We start from the raw sequence: 21,921 nt of genomic DNA on the forward strand, positions 1-21,921 counted from the left end.
ACCCATTACCTGCTCCTGTGACTTCACATGACCCTGATTGGGGGTGGGGGGAGGAGGGGGTTGCTAAACAGGTGCTACACTTGCCCAAGAGTGACCCGTTGGCTAGCGGAGGGAAGGAGCACCTTACGCCTCCCTTGGTAGAGACATATTTCCATCCCGCCATCCATAAAAGAAGACACCATGCAAATACAAAATAAGAATAATAAATAAGTAAATAACACTGAGAACATGAATTGTAGAGTCCTTGAATGTGAGTCCATAGGTTTTGTTCAGACTTGTGCTGGGTGAAGTCATCCTTGTTGGTTCAGGAGCCTGATGGTTGTAGGGTTATGGCTGTTGCTGAATCTGGTGGTGTGCATGGCCTGGATGGTGGATATCTTGATAATAAATGCCACACACACACTCTGACTCCTGGACTTCAACTCAGGAAAGTGTAGGTTATGAACTTTGGCAGGAAGAATAAAAGTGTAGACTATTTTAAAGCAGAGGTTGATAGGTTCTTGATTGGTAAGGACATCAAGGGTTATGGTGAGAAGTCAGGACAATGATATTAAAGGGAAAGTAATTCAGCTGTGATCGACCAGCAGACTCGAAGGGTGGAATTGTCTAATTCTGCTTCTATGCATTATGGTCTCTTTTCTAAACAGGGGCAGAATTCAGAAATTGGAGCTGCAAAGGGACTTGGGAGTTGTAGTGCAGGATTCCGTTCAGGCTAACTTCTTGACTGAGTCAGTAGGAATGAAGGCAAATGCAATATTGGCATTTATTTTGGTGGGTGGTGGTTCAATTTCAACATTTGAGAGTCATTTGTGTAAGTACTTGGATGAGAAGGGCATGGAGGGCCATGGTCCAGGTGCAGGTCGATGGGACTGGGCAGAGAAATAGGTTGGCATGGACTACATGGGCCAAGGGGCCTGTTTCTGTACCACAGTACTCTCTGACCATGACGGTTCTATCTGGAACAGTTCACTATCTCCTCAGGTTTCAACGTGACCACCGTCATCCTGATACCTAAGAAGGTGACAGTAACCTGCTTCAACAACTACTATCCGCTGGCAGTGACCTCAACAATAATGAAGTGTTTTGAGCGGCTAGTTATGGATCACATTAAATCTCATCCTCCTAGAACTTTGGACCCTTTGCAGTTCGCTTATTGCTCAGATAGATTCACATATGATGCCATAGACTCTGCACTCCACTCCATCCTGTCCCTCCTGGAAAATGGTGCCTCATTTGCACCATTCAGCTCGGTGTTCAGTACAATCATACCTCAGAAGCTGTCCTCCTTGGGTCTCAACACCTCTTTCTATAACAGGATTCTGGAATTTGGACAGAAAGGTCACAGCCGGTCTGTGCTGGCAGAAACACCTCTAGCTCCACCACACTGAGAACTGGCACTCCCCAGAGCTGCATGCTCGGTCAAAGCGAATCATCAAACTCACTGTTGACACAACAGTGGTTGGCCTCAACAATGAGGGAAAGGGGCTGGTAGAATGGTGAAAGTGCACCAACTTGAATATCAACATGGACAAGACCAAGGCATTGATTGTGGACTTCAGTAATGTGCAAGCTGATCACCCTTCACTGCATGTACACAGCTTCCGCAGAAAGAGAGTTAGGAGCACCATGTTTCTGCGAGTGTACGTAATGGGCAATCTTACCTGGTCCCTCAACGCCATCTCTTTAGTCAAGAAAGCACAGCGGCATCTCCGCTTCCGGAGGAGATTGAGGCAATTGGGCCTTCCCATTCACCTCAAACCCCTAACATCACTCGTTATATTAACCAATTTTTACAATCTATAGAATGTCCTGAGAAGCTGCATCACCATTGGGTGTGGGAATTACAAAGTATCTGAGTCCATGTCCCAACAAAGGATTGTGAGGACTACTGAGTGGATCATCACTGTCTCTCTTCTGCCCATCAGAGATATTATCAGGGGTGCTGCATATGCAGGGCACTTAGCATTGCTAATGATCCCTCCCATCTGTCCAACAATCACTATCTAAATATCCCCCCACCATTGGGACAAGAACTGTTTGGATAGGAACAGCTTTTTAACCCACGCTGTAAGACTACTGAACTCCCTGCCACCACACAGGTCTTATCACATATGAAGTGCCACTAGCATTATACTGTTTACTTTTTAAACTTGTATCAGAATCAGGTTTATTATCACCAGCATGTGACGTGAAATTTGTTAACTTAGCAGCAGCAGTTCAATGCAATACATAATCTAGCAGAGAGAGAAAATAACAATAAATAAAATAAAACATAATAATAAATAAACAAGTAAATCAATTATGTGTAGTGAATAGATTTTTTAAAACATGTACAAAAACAGAAATACTGTATATTGAAAAAAAAGTGAGTTAGTGTCCAAAGCTTCAATGTCCATTTAGGAATCGGATGGCAGAGGGAAAGAAGCTGTTCCTGAATCGCTGAGTGTGTGTCTTCAGGCTTCTGTACCTCCTACCTGATGGTAACAGTGAGAAAAGGGCATGTTCTGGGTGCTGGAGGTCCTTAATAATGGATGCTGCCTTTCTGAGACACCGCTGACTAGATTTACAATATTCTGCAGCTTCTTTTGGTCCTGTGCAGTACCATCCCCCTTCATACCAAACAGTGTTGCAGCCTGTCAGAATGTTCTCCACGGTACAACTATAGAAGTTTTTGAGTGTATTTGTTGACATGTCAAATCTCTTCAAACTCTTAATAAAGTATAGCCTTTGTCTTGCCTTCTTTATAACTACATCGATATGTTGGGACCAGGTTAGATCCTCAGAGATCTTGACACCAAAGAACCTGAAGCTGCTCACTCTCTCCACTTCTGATCCCTCTATGAGGATCGGTATGTACTCCTTCGTCTTACCCTTCCTGAAGTCCACAATCAGCTCTTTCATCTTACTGACGTTAAGTGCCAGGTTGTTGTTGCGGCACCACTCCACTAGTCAGCATCTCTCGCTCCAGTTAGGAAGTCGAGGATCCAGTTGCAGAGGGAGGTACAGAGGCCAGGCTCTGCAACTTCTCAATCAGAATTGTGAGAACGATGGTATAAAATGCTGAGCTATAGTCGATGAACAACATCATGTATGTACATTATTATTTGCTAATTTATCTGTGGTAGTTATGTGTTATGTGTGTGAATTATGTGTACTGTGTTGCATATCTTGGTCCAGAGGAACACTGCCTTGATTGGTGGTATACCTGTATATGGCTAATTGCCAATAAACTTGAACTTGAACTAGAATATAATGGCAAGGATGTTCTGCAGAGACTGGTCAGAATGCATTTGGAATATTGTGAGCATTTTTTAATGGTTAATTCTGCTCCTATGTCTATGGACATAAGATCACATGTAGTTGCTGGGCTCAGAATATGGACCAGGGGTTCCCAATCTTATTTATACCATGGACCAATACCATTACTCAAGGGGTCCGTGGATCCCAGGTTGGAAACCCCCTGCTGTAGACTGATCCTCAGTCTCCCCTGCTCTGGGGTGGAGGTGAAAGACGCTCCTTCCCTCTGCTAGCCTGGAAGTCACCCTTGGGCAAGGTGTAGCACCTACTTAGCCCCCCCGACCTCTTCCTGATCAGGGTCACGTGAAGCCATGGGAGCAGGTGGTGGATGGTCATACGAGCAGCCGGTGCAGATCACAAGTCCTGATTATGCGAGTACTGACACCAGGCAGACAATCTCTGAAGAGTATTGATAATGGCCGGGGTCACCCATCTTGTATAGACACTGCCCAGCAGAAGGCAAACCACATTCTGTAGAAAAAATTGCCAAGAACAATCATGATCACCCACACTACATGACATGTAATGATGATATTGAATGTTTCTTTGCTTGAGCCAAGTTCCTTTTGACCAGATGGTTTTCCAGGGGTGTGTGGGAGGGCTAGAGGGAGGGTAATGTGGGTCACAAAGCAATCTGCTGGAGGAACTCAGCGGGTCATGCAGCATCTGTGGGAGGAAAGGAATAATCAATGTTTGGGGTCAAAATTCTGCATGAGGACGGGGAGAGGAGAGGTGAGATAGCCAATTATAATGAGGAGAAGGGGAAATGTGAGAGGGGATTCTGAAGTGATTGGTGGACTGAGGAGGAGTGCGAGATGATGGGAAGGCTGTGCCAGGTGGGAGGGTGAGTGGGGACAGAGACGATGGATTGACAGGTGAATGACAGAGAGAGAAAGAGAAAAGCAGGAATCAACCCGATGGAGTGAGGTGTGGGGAGAGCAGAGTGAAGGTTGGAGGCAACTGCTAGAGGGAGATAAGCGGAAACAGAATGATGGATTTTTATAAGTAAAGTAGGTGAAAATGGAGCCCATTAGGGGAGAGATGTATGTGTCTGGAACAAGATGGGGAGGGAGGGAGGACAACCAGGTGGGGGAGAATGATGAAGTGGAGGTGAGGGGAGGGTTTGTAGGGAGTGTGGTAAGAAGGACAAAAGTGGGAGGACTGGAGGATAGAAGGAGAGAAGTGGAGGTAAGAAAACAGGCTACCTAAACTCAATGATCCTGCCATTGATTTGTAGACTATCCAGGTGGTACTGGGGTGTTACTCCTCCATTTTGTGTAGAGGTTCATCCTGGCAGAAGAGAAGGCTGAGGACGGACGGGTCAGTGTGGGTAAAGAAAGGGGAGTTGAAATAGTTTGCATCTGGGAGTCCAGGATGACCACTGTGGGTTGAACATGGGTGTTGACAAAACGGTCATCTAGTCTCCTCCTTGGTCTTGTCAATTTAAGAGGAGGCCACATTGGGAGCAGGTAAGTTTGGTGGCTCTTTGCTGGGTTTGATCTTCTGGAGTCTGAGGAGTGCATAACCACACCCTTAACCCATCAGAATGCAACTTAGACTTTGAGATCTGGGTAACACCAACCCCAATATTAATACTTCACCAGGTGCCACTGTACCTTCCTGACATTGATGAACATTCTTGTCTCCACTTACAGCTGGCGCACTGTGAAAAAGTGAGAGAATAATATTAAATGTGGAACAATATGTGCTTGCTTATATATTCAGTGGCCATTTCATTAGGTACATCCATAGACCTGATCATTAATGCAACTATCTAATTAGCCAATCACATGTTAGCCAACTCATTACAGGTGACAGCCATACATCCATTGATAACAGACAGGATGTATATGGAGAGCAATGGTCTACATCCAACCCTGTGGCACTGGGAAGATGGCGGTGAACAGTTTTCCATAGAGCATAAAACATATGCCTATATACCTGCTCTTAATGCAAATATTTAATCAGCCAATCAGGTGGCAGCAACTCAATGCATAAAAGAATGCAGACATGGTCAAGAGGTTCAGTTGCTGCACAGACCAACTATCAGAATGGAGAAGAAATGTGATGGGAGTGACTTTGACCATGGAATGATTTTTGGTGCCAGATGGGGTGGTTTGAGTAACTCAGAAACTGCTGCTTTCCGAGGATTTCCACACACAACAGTCTCAAGCATTTACAGAAAATTAAGCTAAAAGCAACAAAAAGTCTAGTGAGCAGCAGTTCTGTGGGCGAAAGCACCTTGTTAATGAGAGAGGTCAGAGGAGAATGGTCAGGCTGGTTCAAGATTGTTGATTGCACAAGGAGCTAGTATGTGTGTGAGGCCAGTTTTCTGTGGTCGGTGTCAGATGTGGGAGTTCCTGGAGTCTCCCGGCGCCCCGGACAGCCACATCTGCACCCGGTGCATCGAGATGCAACTCCTAAGGGATCGTGTTAGGGAACTGGAGCTGCAGCTCGATGACCTTCATCTGGTCAGGCAGAGTGAGGAAGTGATAGAGAGGAGTTACAGACAGGTGGTCACTCCGGGGCCACGGGGGACAGAGAAATGGGTCACAGTCAGGAGAGGGAAGGGGAAGAGTCAGGTACTAGAGAGTACCCCTGTGGCTGTACCCATTGACAATAAGTACTCCTGTTTGAGTACTGTTGGGGGGGGGGGGGCAGCCTACCAGGGGGAAGTGACAACGGCCGTGCCTCTGGCACAGAGTCTGGCCTTGTGGCTCAGAAGGGTAGGGAAAGGAAGAGGAAGGCAGTAGTGATAGGGGACTCTATAGTCAGGGGTTCAGACAGGTGATTCTGTGGACGCAGGAAAGAAACTCGGATGGTAGTTTGCCTCCCAGGTGCCAGGGTCCAGGTTGTTTCTGATCACATCCAAGATATTCTGTGGTGGGAGGGAGAACAGCCAGAGGTCATGGTACATATTGGTACCAATGACATAGGTAGGAAAAGGGAAGAATTTCTGAAAGAAGACTACAGGGAGTTAGGAAGGAAGTTGAAAAGCAGGACCTCAAAGGTAGTAATCTCGGGATTACTACCTGTGCCATGCGACAGTGAGAATAGGAATAGAATGAGGTGGAGGATAAATGTGTGGCTGAGGGATTGGATCAGGGGGCAGGGATTCAGATTTCTGGATCATTGGGACCTCTTCTGGGGCGGGTGTGACCTGTACAAAAAGGACGGGTTGCACTTGAATCCCAGGGGGACCAATATCCTGGCGGGCAGGTTTGATAGAGCTGTTGGGGAGGGTTTAAACTAGTTTGGCGGGGGAGGCGGGAATCAGAATAGGAGTGCAGGGATTAAGGTAGAAGGACAAGGGTATGATGCTAAAAGTTCTGAGTTGATGAGGAAGGACAGGCAGGGGACAGATCATAATTGTAGCCAGTTAAAGGGGTTGAAATGTGTCTATTTCAATACTAGGAGTATTAGGAACAAGGAGGATGAACTTAGAGCATGGATTAGTATGTGGAATTACGATGTTGTGGCCGTTACAGAAACATGGTTGGACGAAGGGCAGGATTGGATGATGCAGGTCCTGGGGTTCAGGTGTTTTAAAAGGAATAGAATGGGAGGTAGAAAAGGGGGGGGGGGAGAGTGGCATTGCTGGTCAGGGATAGTATCATGGCTATAGAAAGGGAGGACGCTGTAGAAGGAGTGTCCACGGAATCGGTCTGGGTGGAAGTCAGAAATAGGAAAGGATCAATCACTGTGCTGGGAGTAGTCTATAGGCTCCCAAATGGCCCTAGGGACACTGAGGAGCAGATAAGCAGGCAGATTTTAGAATGGTGCAGGAAATACAGGGTAGTAGTTATGGGTGATTTCAACTTCCCTCATATTGACTGGCACCTCCCGAGTACGAGGGGGACAGATGGGGCTGAATTTGTCAGGTGTGTTCTCGTAGGATTCCTGACACAGTATGTGGACCGGCCGACGAGAGGAGAGGCTATACTGGATCTAGTTCTGGGTAATGAACCTGGTCAGGTGACAGACCTCTTGGTGGGGGAGCATTTTGGTGAGAGTGACCGCAACTCCCTTAGCTTCAGCATAGCTATGGAGAGGGATAAAATCAGACAAAATAGTAAAGTGCCTAACTGGGGAAGGGCTAACTTTGAAGGGTTGAGGCAGGAACTAGCAAGAGTAAATTTGAAACAGATGTTCAAAGGGGAAAGCACAGAAGTAATGTGGGAGAAGTTTAGGGACCACTTGAGCTGGGTTCAGGATAGGTTTGTCCCACTGAGGCAAGGGAAAAATGGTAGGAAAAGGGAACCATGGCTGATGAAACATGTGAGGCAACTCGTCAAGAGGAAAAAGGAAGCATATGTTAGATATAAGAAGCAGGAAGTAGGAGGGGCTTATGAGAAATATAGAGTAGCCAGGAATGAGCTAAAGAAAGGACTTAGGAGAGCTTGAAGGGGGCATGAGAAGGCTTTGGCATGTAGAATTAAGGAGAACCCCAAGGCGTTCTATGCGTATGTGAAGAATAGGAGGATGACGAGAATGAAGGTGGGACCGCTAAAGGATAAAGAGGGCAACATGTGCCTGGAGGCGGAGGAGGTTGGGGAGATCTTAAATGAATACTTTGCTTCAGTATTCACAAGTGAAAAGGATCTTGATCAGGATGAGGTCGAAGTAGAGTGGGTCTGTGTGCTGACAATATGGAGATTAAGGAAGAATAAGTGCTGGATCTTCTTAAAAACATTAAAATTTATAAATTCCCAGGGCCGGATATGATACACCCCAGGTTGTTGTGGGAATTGAGAGAAGAGATCGCAGGAGCATTAGCTATGATCTTTGAATCCTCTTTGGCTGCAGGGGAAGTGCCGGAGGACTGGAGAATGGCAAATGTAGTTCCCTTGTTTAAAAAAGGTAATAGGGAGAAACCTGGGAACTATAGACCAGTGAGTCTTACGTCGGTGGTATGCAAACTACTGGAAAGGATTCTTAAGGATAGGATCTACGAGCATTTGGAGAAGTACAGTCTACTCATGAATAGTCAACATGGCTTTGTGAAGGGAAGATCGTGCCTCATGAGCCAGATTGAGTTTTTTGAGTTTTTTGAAGAGGTAACAAAAGAAATTGTTGAGGGTAGGGCAGTGGATGTGGTCTACATGGACTTCAGCAAAGCATTTGACAAGGTTCCTCATGAGAGACTCATCCAGAAAGTCATGAGGCATGGGATAAGTGGAACCTTGACTGTTTGGATAAAAAATTGGCTTAAAGGAAGAAAGCAGAGGGTAGTTGTGGAAGGAAAGTATTCTGCCTGGAGGTCAGTGACTAGTGGAGTGCCGCAGGGATCTGTCCTGGGACCCCTGCTATTTGTGATTTTTATAAATGACCTGGATGGAAAGGCAGAAGGATGGGTGAGTAAGTTTGTGGATGACACGAAGATTGGAGGAGTTGTGGATGGAGCTGTAGGTTGTCGAAGGTTACAAGAGGATATAGACAGGCTGCAGAGTTGGGCAGAAAAATGGCAGATGGAGTTCAATCCGGACGAGTGTGAGATGATGCATTTTGGAAGGACAAACCAGAAGACTGAGTACAGGATTAATGGTCAGTTACTTAAGAGTGTGGATGAACAAAGGGACCTTGGGGTTCAAATCCATACATCCCTCAAGGTCGCTGCACAGGTTGATAGGGTAGTTAAGAAGGCCCATTGGTTGCTCAGCTTCATTGACAGGGGGATTGAGTTCAAGAGTAGAGAGGTCATGTTGCAACTCTACAAATCTCTGGTGAGACCGCACTTAGAGTATTGTGTTCAATTCTGGTCACCTCATTATAGGAAGGATGTGGAAGCTATGGAGAGGGTGCAGAGGAGATTTACCAGGATGTTGCCTGGATTGGAGAACAAGTCATATGAAGCAAGGTTAGCAGAGCTGGGACTTTTCTCTTTGGAGCATAGAAGAATGAGAGGGGACTTGATAGAGGTCTACAAGATTATGAGAGGCATAGGTAGGGATAGTCTGTACCTGTTTCCCAGAGCACCAATAGCAAACACCAGAGGGCCTGGGTACAAAATTAAGAGAGGGAAGTTTAGGGGAGACATCAGGGGTAAGTTTTTTTTACACAGAAGGTTGTGAGTGCCTGGAATGACTTGCCAGGGATGGTGGTGGAGGCTAAAACATTAGGGGTATTTAAGAGCCTCTTGGACAGGCACATGGGTGAAAGAAAAATGGAGGGTTATGGGGTAGTGAGGGTTTAGTACTTTTTTTTAAGGATTATATGGGTCGACACAACATGGAGGGCTGAAGAGTCTGCACTGTGCTGTAGTGTTCTATGGTTCTATGGTAAGATGATGGAACAGCAACAGTAACTCAAATAACCATGAGTTATGACAGTGCTGTGCAGAAGAGCATCTCTGAATGCACAACACGTCACACTTTGAAGTGGAAGACCACAGTGGGTTCCACTCCTGTACTTAATAAAGTGGCTACTGAGTGTATGTTCAACCAGGGTTGGTGGACCAATGGCAGGTACAAAAATATTGTTGGCACATGGCACATAATGTCACCACTTGGTTCATTTCATTTACTTTATTTTATTTTATTTAAAGACACATCATGGAAACAGACTCTTCCTGCCCAGTGAGCCCCGCTGCCCAATTATACCCAGATGACCAATTAATCTATTAACCAGAACATCTCTGGAGTGTGGAAGGAAGACAAAGGAAACCCACACAGTCGCAGGGAGAATACACAGACTGCTTACAGGCAGCGGTGGGAAATGAACCCAGGTTACTGTCACTGTAATAGCATTATGCTAACCACTACATTATCGTGCCACCCCAGACTCCTTTAAACCCCTTCACTAACAAAAAAAGAAGGTATATAATGTCTATCCTCACTGTCAACTCAAGCAGTGAATGGGCCTTGGCTGAGATGTTGATTGTTCATTCTTTTCAGGTCTCGGCCCAAAACGCCAATTGTTTACTCTTTTCCATCCATGCTTCCACATCTCCCAGTTTCACCTATCATCTAACTCCTTGTACTTCTTTCTCCCTTTCCCTCACCTTCTTATTTTGACTCCTCCTCTTCCTCTCCAGTGCTGATGATGTTGTGTGTGCACGCATTTTCCCCTGGGTGCTACCATCTCCTCCCACAGAGGGGGCAGAGAGGCGGAGAAGGATGGAGTAACTGGGATATCATATCACAATCGGTCAAGTGGCCTCCTTATACGACAAAACAGTTGTTTATTATCCGATACTGTAGCCATCTTGGAACCTACAAAGTTCCAACCTCAATCCTTGTGGGAGGCTGGGGAGGAAATTGCAGAGGCCCTTGCTGAGATATTTGCTTCTTCTTTAGCCACAGTAGAAGTTCCGGAAGACTGGAGGTTGTCTGGTGTGGTACATAATTTAAGAAGGACAGCAAAGACAATCCGGGGACTACAGGCCACTGAGTCCAACGTCAACTCCTGTTAATGTCAGTAATTTAATGGAGGGGATTCTGAGGGGCAAGGCCTACCAGCATTTGGATAGACAAGGGCCTATTAGGAGCCATCAGCGTGGCTTTGTGTGTGAGAATTTTGTGTCGCAAATCTGTTTCTGAAGAGGTAACCTTGAAGATTGATGAGGTGTTATTTCAGCAAAGACTTTGCAGGGTACCACATGGAAGACTAGTCTGGAAGATTACATCGCAGGCAATCTAGGGAGAGCTAACTATGTAACTGGATGGAAGGAACATTTCATGTCTTACAGCGGTGACATGTCTCACTACTACACAGACACACCCCTCACCGTGACACTGACACAGCCCTCACTACTACACAGACACACCCCTCACCGTGACACTGACACAGCCCTCACTACTACACAGACACATCCCTCACCGTGACACTGACACAGCCCTCACTACTACACAGACACACCCCTCACCGTGACACTGACACAGCCCTCACTACTACACAGACACACCCCTCACCGTGACACTGACACAGCCCTCACTACTACACAGACACATCCCTCACCGTGACACTGACACAGCCCTCACTACTACACAGACACATCCCTCACCGTGACACTGACACAGCCCTCACTACTACACAGACACCCCCCTCTCACCGTGACACTGACACAGCCCTCACTACTACACAGACACATCCCTCACCGTGACACTGACACAGCCCTCACTACTACACAGACACCCCCCTCTCACCGTGACACTGACACAGCCCTCACTACTACACAGACACATCCCTCACCGTGACACTGACACAGCCCTCACTACTACACAGACACCCCCCTCTCACCGTGACACTGACACAGCCCTCACTACTACACAGACACACCCCTCACCGTGACACTGACACAGCCCTCACTACTACACAGACACATCCCTCACCGTGACACTGACACAGCCCTCACTACTACACAGACACACCCCTCACCATGACACCGACACAGCCCTCACTACTACACAGACACCCCCCTCTCACCGTGACACCGACACAGCCCTCACTACTACACAGACACCCCCCTCTCACCGTGACACTGACACAGCCCTCACTACTACACAGACACATCCCTCACCGTGACACTGACACAGCCCTCACTACTACACAGACACATCCCTCACCGTGACACTGACACAGCCCTCACTACTACACAGACACCCCCCTCTCACCGTGACACTGACACAGCCCTCACTACTACACAGACACATCCCTCACCATGACACCGACACAGCCCTCACTACTACACAGACACACCCCTCACCGTGACACTGACACAGCCCTCACTACTACACAGACACATCCCTCACCATGACACCGACACAGCCCTCACTACTACACAGACACCCCCCTCACCGTGACACCGACACAGCCCTCACTACTACACAGACACCCCCCTCACCGTGACACCGACACAGCCCTCACTACTACACAGACACATCCCTCACCGTGACACCGGCACAGCCCTCACTATTACGCAGACACATCCCTCACCGTGACACTGACACAGCCCTCACTACTACACAGACACATCCCTCACCATGACACTGACACAACCCTCACTACTACACAGACACATCCCTCACCATGACACTGACACAGCCCTCACTACTACACAGACACACCCCTCACCGTGACACTGACACAGCCCTCACTACTACACAGACACATCCCTCACCATGACACTGACACAGCCCTCACTACTACACAGACACATCCCTCACCGTGACACTGACACAGCCCTCACTACTACACAGACACATCCCTCACCATGACACTGACACAGCCCTCACTACTACACAGACACATCCCTCACCGTGACACTGACACAGCCCTCACTACTACACAGACACATCCCTCACCATGACACTGACACAGCACTCACTACTACACAGACACACCCCTCACCGTGACACTGACACAGCCCTCACTACTACACAGACACATCCCTCACCGTGACACTGACACAGCCCTCACTACTACACAGACACATCCCTCACCGTGACACTGACACAGCCCTCACTACTACACAGACACATCCCTCACCGTGACACTGACACAGCCCTCACTACTACACAGACACACCCCTCACCGTGACACCGACACAGCCCTCACTACTACACAGACACCCCCCTCTCACCGTGACACCGGCACAGCCCTCACTACTACACAGACACATCCCTCACCGTGACACTGACACAGCCCTCACTACTACACAGACACACCCCTCACCGTGACACTGACACAGCCCTCACTACTACACAGACACATCCCTCACCGTGACACTGACACAGCCCTCACTACTACACAGACACATCCCTCACCGTGACACTGACACAGCCCTCACTACTACACAGACACATCCCTCACCGTGACACTGACACAGCCCTCACTACTACACAGACACCCCCCTCACCGTGACACTGACACAGCCCTCACTACTACACAGACACACCCCTCACCGTGACACTGACACTGCCCTCACTACTACACAGACACACCCCTCACCGTGACACTGACACAGCCCTCACTACTACACAGACACCCCCCTCTCACCGTGACACCGACACAGCCCTCACTACTACACAGACACCCCCCTCTCACCGTGACACCGACACAGCCCTCACTACTACACAGACACATCCCTCACCATGACACTGACACAGCCCTCACTACTACACAGACACACCCCTCACCGTGACACTGACACAGCCCTCACTACTACACAGACACATCCCTCACCATGACACTGACACAGCCCTCACTAATACACAGACATCCCCTCTCACCGTGACACTGACACAGCCCTCACTACTACACAGACACATCCCTCACCATGACACTGACACAGCCCTCACTACTACACAGACACACCCCTCACCGTGACACTGACACAGCCCTCACTACTACACAGACACACCCCTCACCGTGACACTGACACAGCCCTCACTACTACACAGACACCCCCCTCACCATGACACTGACACAGCCCTCACTACTACACAGACACCCCCCTCTCACCGTGACACCGGCACAGCCCTCACTACTACACAGACACCCCCCTCTCACCGTGACACCGGCACAGCCCTCACTACTACACAGACACCCCCCTCTCACCGTGACACTGACACAGCCCTCACTACTACACAGACACATCCCTCACCGTGACACTGACACAGCCCTCACTACTACACAGACACCCCCCTCTCACCGTGACACTGACACAGCCCTCACTACTACACAGACACCCCCCTCTCACCGTGACACTGACACAGCCCTCACTACTACACAGACACCCCCCTCTCACCGTGACACCGACACAGCCCTCACTACTACACAGACACATCCCTCACCATGACACTGACACAGCCCTCACTACTACACAGACACATCCCTCACCGTGACACTGACACAGCCCTCACTACTACACAGACACCCCCCTCTCACCGTGACACCGACACAGCCCTCACTACTACACAGACACCCCCCTCTCACCGTGACACTGACACAGCCCTCACTACTACACAGACACATCCCTCACCATGACACCGACACAGCCCTCACTACTACACAGACACACCCCTCACCGTGACACTGACACAGCCCTCACTACTACACAGACACATCCCTCACCATGACACCGACACAGCCCTCACTACTACACAGACACCCCCCTCACCGTGACACCGACACAGCCCTCACTACTACACAGACACCCCCCTCTCACCGTGACACTGACACAGCCCTCACTACTACACAGACACATCCCTCACCGTGACACTGACACAGCCCTCACTACTACACAGACACCCCCCTCACCGTGACACCGACACAGCCCTCACTACTACACAGACACACCTCTCACCGTGACACCGACACAGCCCTCACTACTACACAGACACCCCCCTCTCACCGTGACACTGACACAGCCCTCACTACTACACAGACACATCCCTCACCATGACACCGACACAGCCCTCACTACTACACAGACACCCCCCTCTCACCGTGACACTGACACAGCCCTCACTACTACACAGACACCCCCCTCTCACCGTGACACTGACACAGCCCTCACTACTACACAGACACACCTCTCACCGTGACACTGACACAGCCCTCACTACTACACAGACACATCCCTCACCATGACACCGACACAGCCCTCACTACTACACAGACACCCCCCTCTCACCGTGACACCGACACAGCCCTAACTACTACACAGACACACCCCTCACCGTGACACCGACACAGCCCTCACTACTACACAGACACACCCCTCACCGTGACACTGACACAGCCCTCACTACTACACAGACACCCCCCTCTCACCGTGACACTGACACAGCCCTCACTACTACACAGACACATCCCTCACCGTGACACTGACACAGCCCTCACTACTACACAGACACATCCCTCACCGTGACACTGACACAGCCCTCACTACTACACAGACACATCCCTCACCGTGACACAGACACAGCCCTCACTACTACACAGACATATCCCTCACCGTGACACCGACACAGCCCTCACTACTACACAGACACACCCCTCACCGTGACACCGACACAGCCCTCACTACTACACAGACACATCCCTCACCGTGACACTGACACAGCCCTCACTACTACACAGACACATCCCTCACCGTGACACTGACACAGCCCTCACTACTACACAGACACCCCCCTCTCACCGTGACACCGGCACAGCCCTCACTACTACACAGACACATCCCTCACCGTGACACCGACACAGCCCTCACTACTACACAGACACCCCCCTCACCGTGACACTGACACAGCCCTCACTACTACACAGACACATCCCTCACCGTGACACTGACACAGCCCTCACTACTACACAGACACATCCCTCACCGTGACACTGACACAGCCCTCACTACTACACAGACACATCCCTCACCGTGACACTGACACAGCCCTCACTACTACACAGACACATCCCTCACCGTGACACTGACACAGCCCTCACTACTACACAGACACATCCCTCACCGTGACACTGACACAGCCCTCACTACTACACAGACACATCCCTCACCGTGACACTGACACAGCCCTCACTACTACACAGACACCCCCCTCACCGTGACACTGACACAGCCCTCACTACTACACAGACACACCCCTCACCGTGACACTGACACAGCCCTCACTACTACACAGACACACCCCTCACCGTGACACTGACACAGCCCTCACTACTACACAGACACATCCCTCACCATGACACCGACACAGCCCTCACAACTACACAGACACACCCCTCACCGTGACACTGACACAGCCCTCACTACTACACAGACACATCCCTCACCATGACACCGACACAGCCCTCACTACTACACAGACACCCCCCTCTCACCGTGACACTGACACAGCCCTCACTACTACACAGACACATCCCTCACCATGACACCGACACAGCCCTCACTACTACACAGACACCCCCCTCTCACCGTGACACTGACACAGCCCTCACTACTACACAGACACCCCCCTCTCACCGTGACACTGACACAGCCCTCACTACTACACAGACACACCTCTCACCGTGACACTGACACAGCCCTCACTACTACACAGACACATCCCTCACCATGACACCGACACAGCCCTCACTACTACACAGACACCCCCCTCTCACCGTGACACCGACACAGCCCTCACTACTACACAGACACATCCCTCACCATGACACCGACACAGCCCTCACTACTACACAGACACCCCCCTCTCACCGTGACACTGACACAGCCCTCACTACTACACAGACACCCCCCTCTCACCGCGACACCGACACAGCCCTCACTACTACACAGACACCCCCCTCTCACCGTGACACTGACACAGCCCTCACTACTACACAGACACCCCCCTCACCGTGACACTGACACAGCCCTCACTACTACACAGACACATCCCTCACCGTGACACTGACACAGCCCTCACTACTACACAGACACACCCCTCACCGTGACACTGACACAGCCCTCACTACTACACAGACACACCCCTCACCGTGACACCGACACAGCCCTCACTACTACACAGACACACCCCTCACCGTGACACTGACACAGCCCTCACTACTACACAGACACCCCCCTCTCACCGTAACACTGACACAGCCCTCACTACTACACAGACACACCCCTCACCGTGACACTGACACAGCCCTCACTACTACACAGACACCCCCCTCTCACCGTGACACTGACACAGCCCTCACTACTACACAGACACACCCCTCACCATGACACCGACACAGCCCTCACTATTACACAGACACCCCCCTCTCACCGTGACACTGACACAGCCCTCACTACTACACAGACACATCCCTCACCGTGACACCGACACAGCCCTCACTACTACACAGACACCCCCCTCACCATGACACTGACACAGCCCTCACTACTACACAGACACATCCCTCACCGTGACACTGACACAGCCCTCACTACTACACAGACACCCCCCTCACCGTGACACTGACACAGCCCTCACTACTACACAGACACACCCCTCACCGTGACACTGACACAGCCCTCACTACTACACAGACACACCCCTCACCGTGACACTGACACAGCCCTCACTACTACACAGACACCCCCCTCTCACCGTGACACCGACACAGCCCTCACTACTACACAGACACCCCCCTCTCACCGTGACACCGACACAGCCCTCACTACTACACAGACATCCCTCACCATGACACTGACACAGCCCTCACTACTACACAGACACACCCCTCACCGTGACACTGACACAGCCCTCACTACTACACAGACACATCCCTCACCATGACACTGACACAGCCCTCACTAATACACAGACATCCCCTCTCACCGTGACACTGACACAGCCCTCACTACTACACAGACACATCCCTCACCATGACACTGACACAGCCCTCACTACTACACAGACACACCCCTCACCGTGACACTGACACAGCCCTCACTACTACACAGACACACCCCTCACCGTGACACTGACACAGCCCTCACTACTACACAGACACCCCCCTCACCATGACACTGACACAGCCCTCACTACTACACAGACACCCCCCTCTCACCGTGACACCGGCACAGCCCTCACTACTACACAGACACCCCCCTCTCACCGTGACACCGGCACAGCCCTCACTACTACACAGACACCCCCCTCTCACCGTGACACTGACACAGCCCTCACTACTACACAGACACATCCCTCACCGTGACACTGACACAGCCCTCACTACTACACAGACACCCCCCTCTCACCGTGACACTGACACAGCCCTCACTACTACACAGACACCCCCCTCTCACCGTGACACTGACACAGCCCTCACTACTACACAGACACCCCCCTCTCACCGTGACACCGACACAGCCCTCACTACTACACAGACACATCCCTCACCATGACACTGACACAGCCCTCACTACTACACAGACACATCCCTCACCGTGACACTGACACAGCCCTCACTACTACACAGACACCCCCCTCTCACCGTGACACCGACACAGCCCTCACTACTACACAGACACCCCCCTCTCACCGTGACACTGACACAGCCCTCACTACTACACAGACACATCCCTCACCATGACACCGACACAGCCCTCACTACTACACAGACACACCCCTCACCGTGACACTGACACAGCCCTCACTACTACACAGACACATCCCTCACCATGACACCGACACAGCCCTCACTACTACACAGACACCCCCCTCACCGTGACACCGACACAGCCCTCACTACTACACAGACACCCCCCTCTCACCGTGACACTGACACAGCCCTCACTACTACACAGACACATCCCTCACCGTGACACTGACACAGCCCTCACTACTACACAGACACCCCCCTCACCGTGACACCGACACAGCCCTCACTACTACACAGACACACCTCTCACCGTGACACCGACACAGCCCTCACTACTACACAGACACCCCCCTCTCACCGTGACACTGACACAGCCCTCACTACTACACAGACACATCCCTCACCATGACACCGACACAGCCCTCACTACTACACAGACACCCCCCTCTCACCGTGACACTGACACAGCCCTCACTACTACACAGACACCCCCCTCTCACCGTGACACTGACACAGCCCTCACTACTACACAGACACACCTCTCACCGTGACACTGACACAGCCCTCACTACTACACAGACACATCCCTCACCATGACACCGACACAGCCCTCACTACTACACAGACACCCCCCTCTCACCGTGACACCGACACAGCCCTAACTACTACACAGACACACCCCTCACCGTGACACCGACACAGCCCTCACTACTACACAGACACACCCCTCACCGTGACACTGACACAGCCCTCACTACTACACAGACACCCCCCTCTCACCGTGACACTGACACAGCCCTCACTACTACACAGACACATCCCTCACCGTGACACTGACACAGCCCTCACTACTACACAGACACATCCCTCACCGTGACACTGACACAGCCCTCACTACTACACAGACACATCCCTCACCGTGACACAGACACAGCCCTCACTACTACACAGACATATCCCTCACCGTGACACCGACACAGCCCTCACTACTACACAGACACACCCCTCACCGTGACACCGACACAGCCCTCACTACTACACAGACACATCCCTCACCGTGACACTGACACAGCCCTCACTACTACACAGACACATCCCTCACCGTGACACTGACACAGCCCTCACTACTACACAGACACCCCCCTCTCACCGTGACACCGGCACAGCCCTCACTACTACACAGACACATCCCTCACCGTGACACCGACACAGCCCTCACTACTACACAGACACCCCCCTCACCGTGACACTGACACAGCCCTCACTACTACACAGACACATCCCTCACCGTGACACTGACACAGCCCTCACTACTACACAGACACATCCCTCACCGTGACACTGACACAGCCCTCACTACTACACAGACACATCCCTCACCGTGACACTGACACAGCCCTCACTACTACACAGACACATCCCTCACCGTGACACTGACACAGCCCTCACTACTACACAGACACATCCCTCACCGTGACACTGACACAGCCCTCACTACTACACAGACACATCCCTCACCGTGACACTGACACAGCCCTCACTACTACACAGACACCCCCCTCACCGTGACACTGACACAGCCCTCACTACTACACAGACACACCCCTCACCGTGACACTGACACAGCCCTCACTACTACACAGACACACCCCTCACCGTGACACTGACACAGCCCTCACTACTACACAGACACATCCCTCACCATGACACCGACACAGCCCTCACAACTACACAGACACACCCCTCACCGTGACACTGACACAGCCCTCACTACTACACAGACACATCCCTCACCATGACACCGACACAGCCCTCACTACTACACAGACACCCCCCTCTCACCGTGACACTGACACAGCCCTCACTACTACACAGACACATCCCTCACCATGACACCGACACAGCCCTCACTACTACACAGACACCCCCCTCTCACCGTGACACTGACACAGCCCTCACTACTACACAGACACCCCCCTCTCACCGTGACACTGACACAGCCCTCACTACTACACAGACACACCTCTCACCGTGACACTGACACAGCCCTCACTACTACACAGACACATCCCTCACCATGACACCGACACAGCCCTCACTACTACACAGACACCCCCCTCTCACCGTGACACCGACACAGCCCTCACTACTACACAGACACATCCCTCACCATGACACCGACACAGCCCTCACTACTACACAGACACCCCCCTCTCACCGTGACACTGACACAGCCCTCACTACTACACAGACACCCCCCTCTCACCGCGACACCGACACAGCCCTCACTACTACACAGACACCCCCCTCTCACCGTGACACTGACACAGCCCTCACTACTACACAGACACCCCCCTCACCGTGACACTGACACAGCCCTCACTACTACACAGACACATCCCTCACCGTGACACTGACACAGCCCTCACTACTACACAGACACACCCCTCACCGTGACACTGACACAGCCCTCACTACTACACAGACACACCCCTCACCGTGACACCGACACAGCCCTCACTACTACACAGACACACCCCTCACCGTGACACTGACACAGCCCTCACTACTACACAGACAGCCCCCTCTCACCGTGACACTGACACAGCCCTCACTACTACACAGACACACCCCTCACCGTGACACTGACACAGCCCTCACTACTACACAGACACCCCCCTCTCACCGTGACACTGACACAGCCCTCACTACTACACAGACACACCCCTCACCATGACACCGACACAGCCCTCACTACTACACAGACACCCCCCTCTCACCGTGACACTGACACAGCCCTCACTACTACACAGACACATCCCTCACCGTGACACCGACACAGCCCTCACTACTACACAGACACCCCCCTCACCGTGACACTGACACAGCCCTCACTACTACACAGACACATCCCTCACCGTGACACTGACACAGCCCTCACTACTACACAGACACATCCCTCACCGTGACACTGACACAGCCCTCACTACTACACAGACACACCCCTCACCGTGACACTGACACAGCCCTCACTACTACACAGACACATCCCTCACCGTGACACTGACACAGCCCTCACTACTACACAGACACACCTCTCACCGTGACACTGACACAGCCCTCACTACTACACAGACACACCCCTCACCGTGACACTGACACAGCCCTCACTACTACACAGACACACCCCTCACCGTGACACTGACACAGCCCTCACTACTACACAGACACATCCCTCACCGTGACACTGACACAGCCCTCACTACTACACAGACACACCTCTCACCGTGACACTGACACAGCCCTCACTACTACACAGACACACCCCTCACCGTGACACTGACACAGCCCTCACTACTACACAGACACATCCCTCACCGTGACACTGACACAGCCCTCACTACTACACAGACACCCCCCTCACCGTGACACTGACACAGCCCTCACTACTACACAGACACATCCCTCACCATGACACCGACACAGCCCTCACTACTACACAGACACATCCCTCACCATGACACTGAC

The 21,921-nt window shown here is 51.2% G+C and overlaps 1 protein-coding gene across 2 annotated transcripts in view; it reads right to left on the reverse strand.

The window, feature by feature from the left end:
- Positions 1–21,921, reverse strand: part of LOC140729299 (uncharacterized) — a 70,211-nt gene that overhangs the window by 16,293 nt on the left and 31,997 nt on the right. For both annotated transcript variants that reach the window (XM_073048905.1, XM_073048906.1), the window contains exon 6: positions 4,914–4,960. In XM_073048905.1, coding sequence (XP_072905006.1) covers positions 4,914–4,960 — 47 coding nt within the window. The remainder of the gene's footprint in view (positions 1–4,913; positions 4,961–21,921) is intronic.

Source organism: Hemitrygon akajei, chromosome 6, assembly GCF_048418815.1.
Source record: "Hemitrygon akajei chromosome 6, sHemAka1.3, whole genome shotgun sequence".
NCBI classification, from domain to species: domain Eukaryota; kingdom Metazoa; phylum Chordata; class Chondrichthyes; order Myliobatiformes; family Dasyatidae; genus Hemitrygon; species Hemitrygon akajei.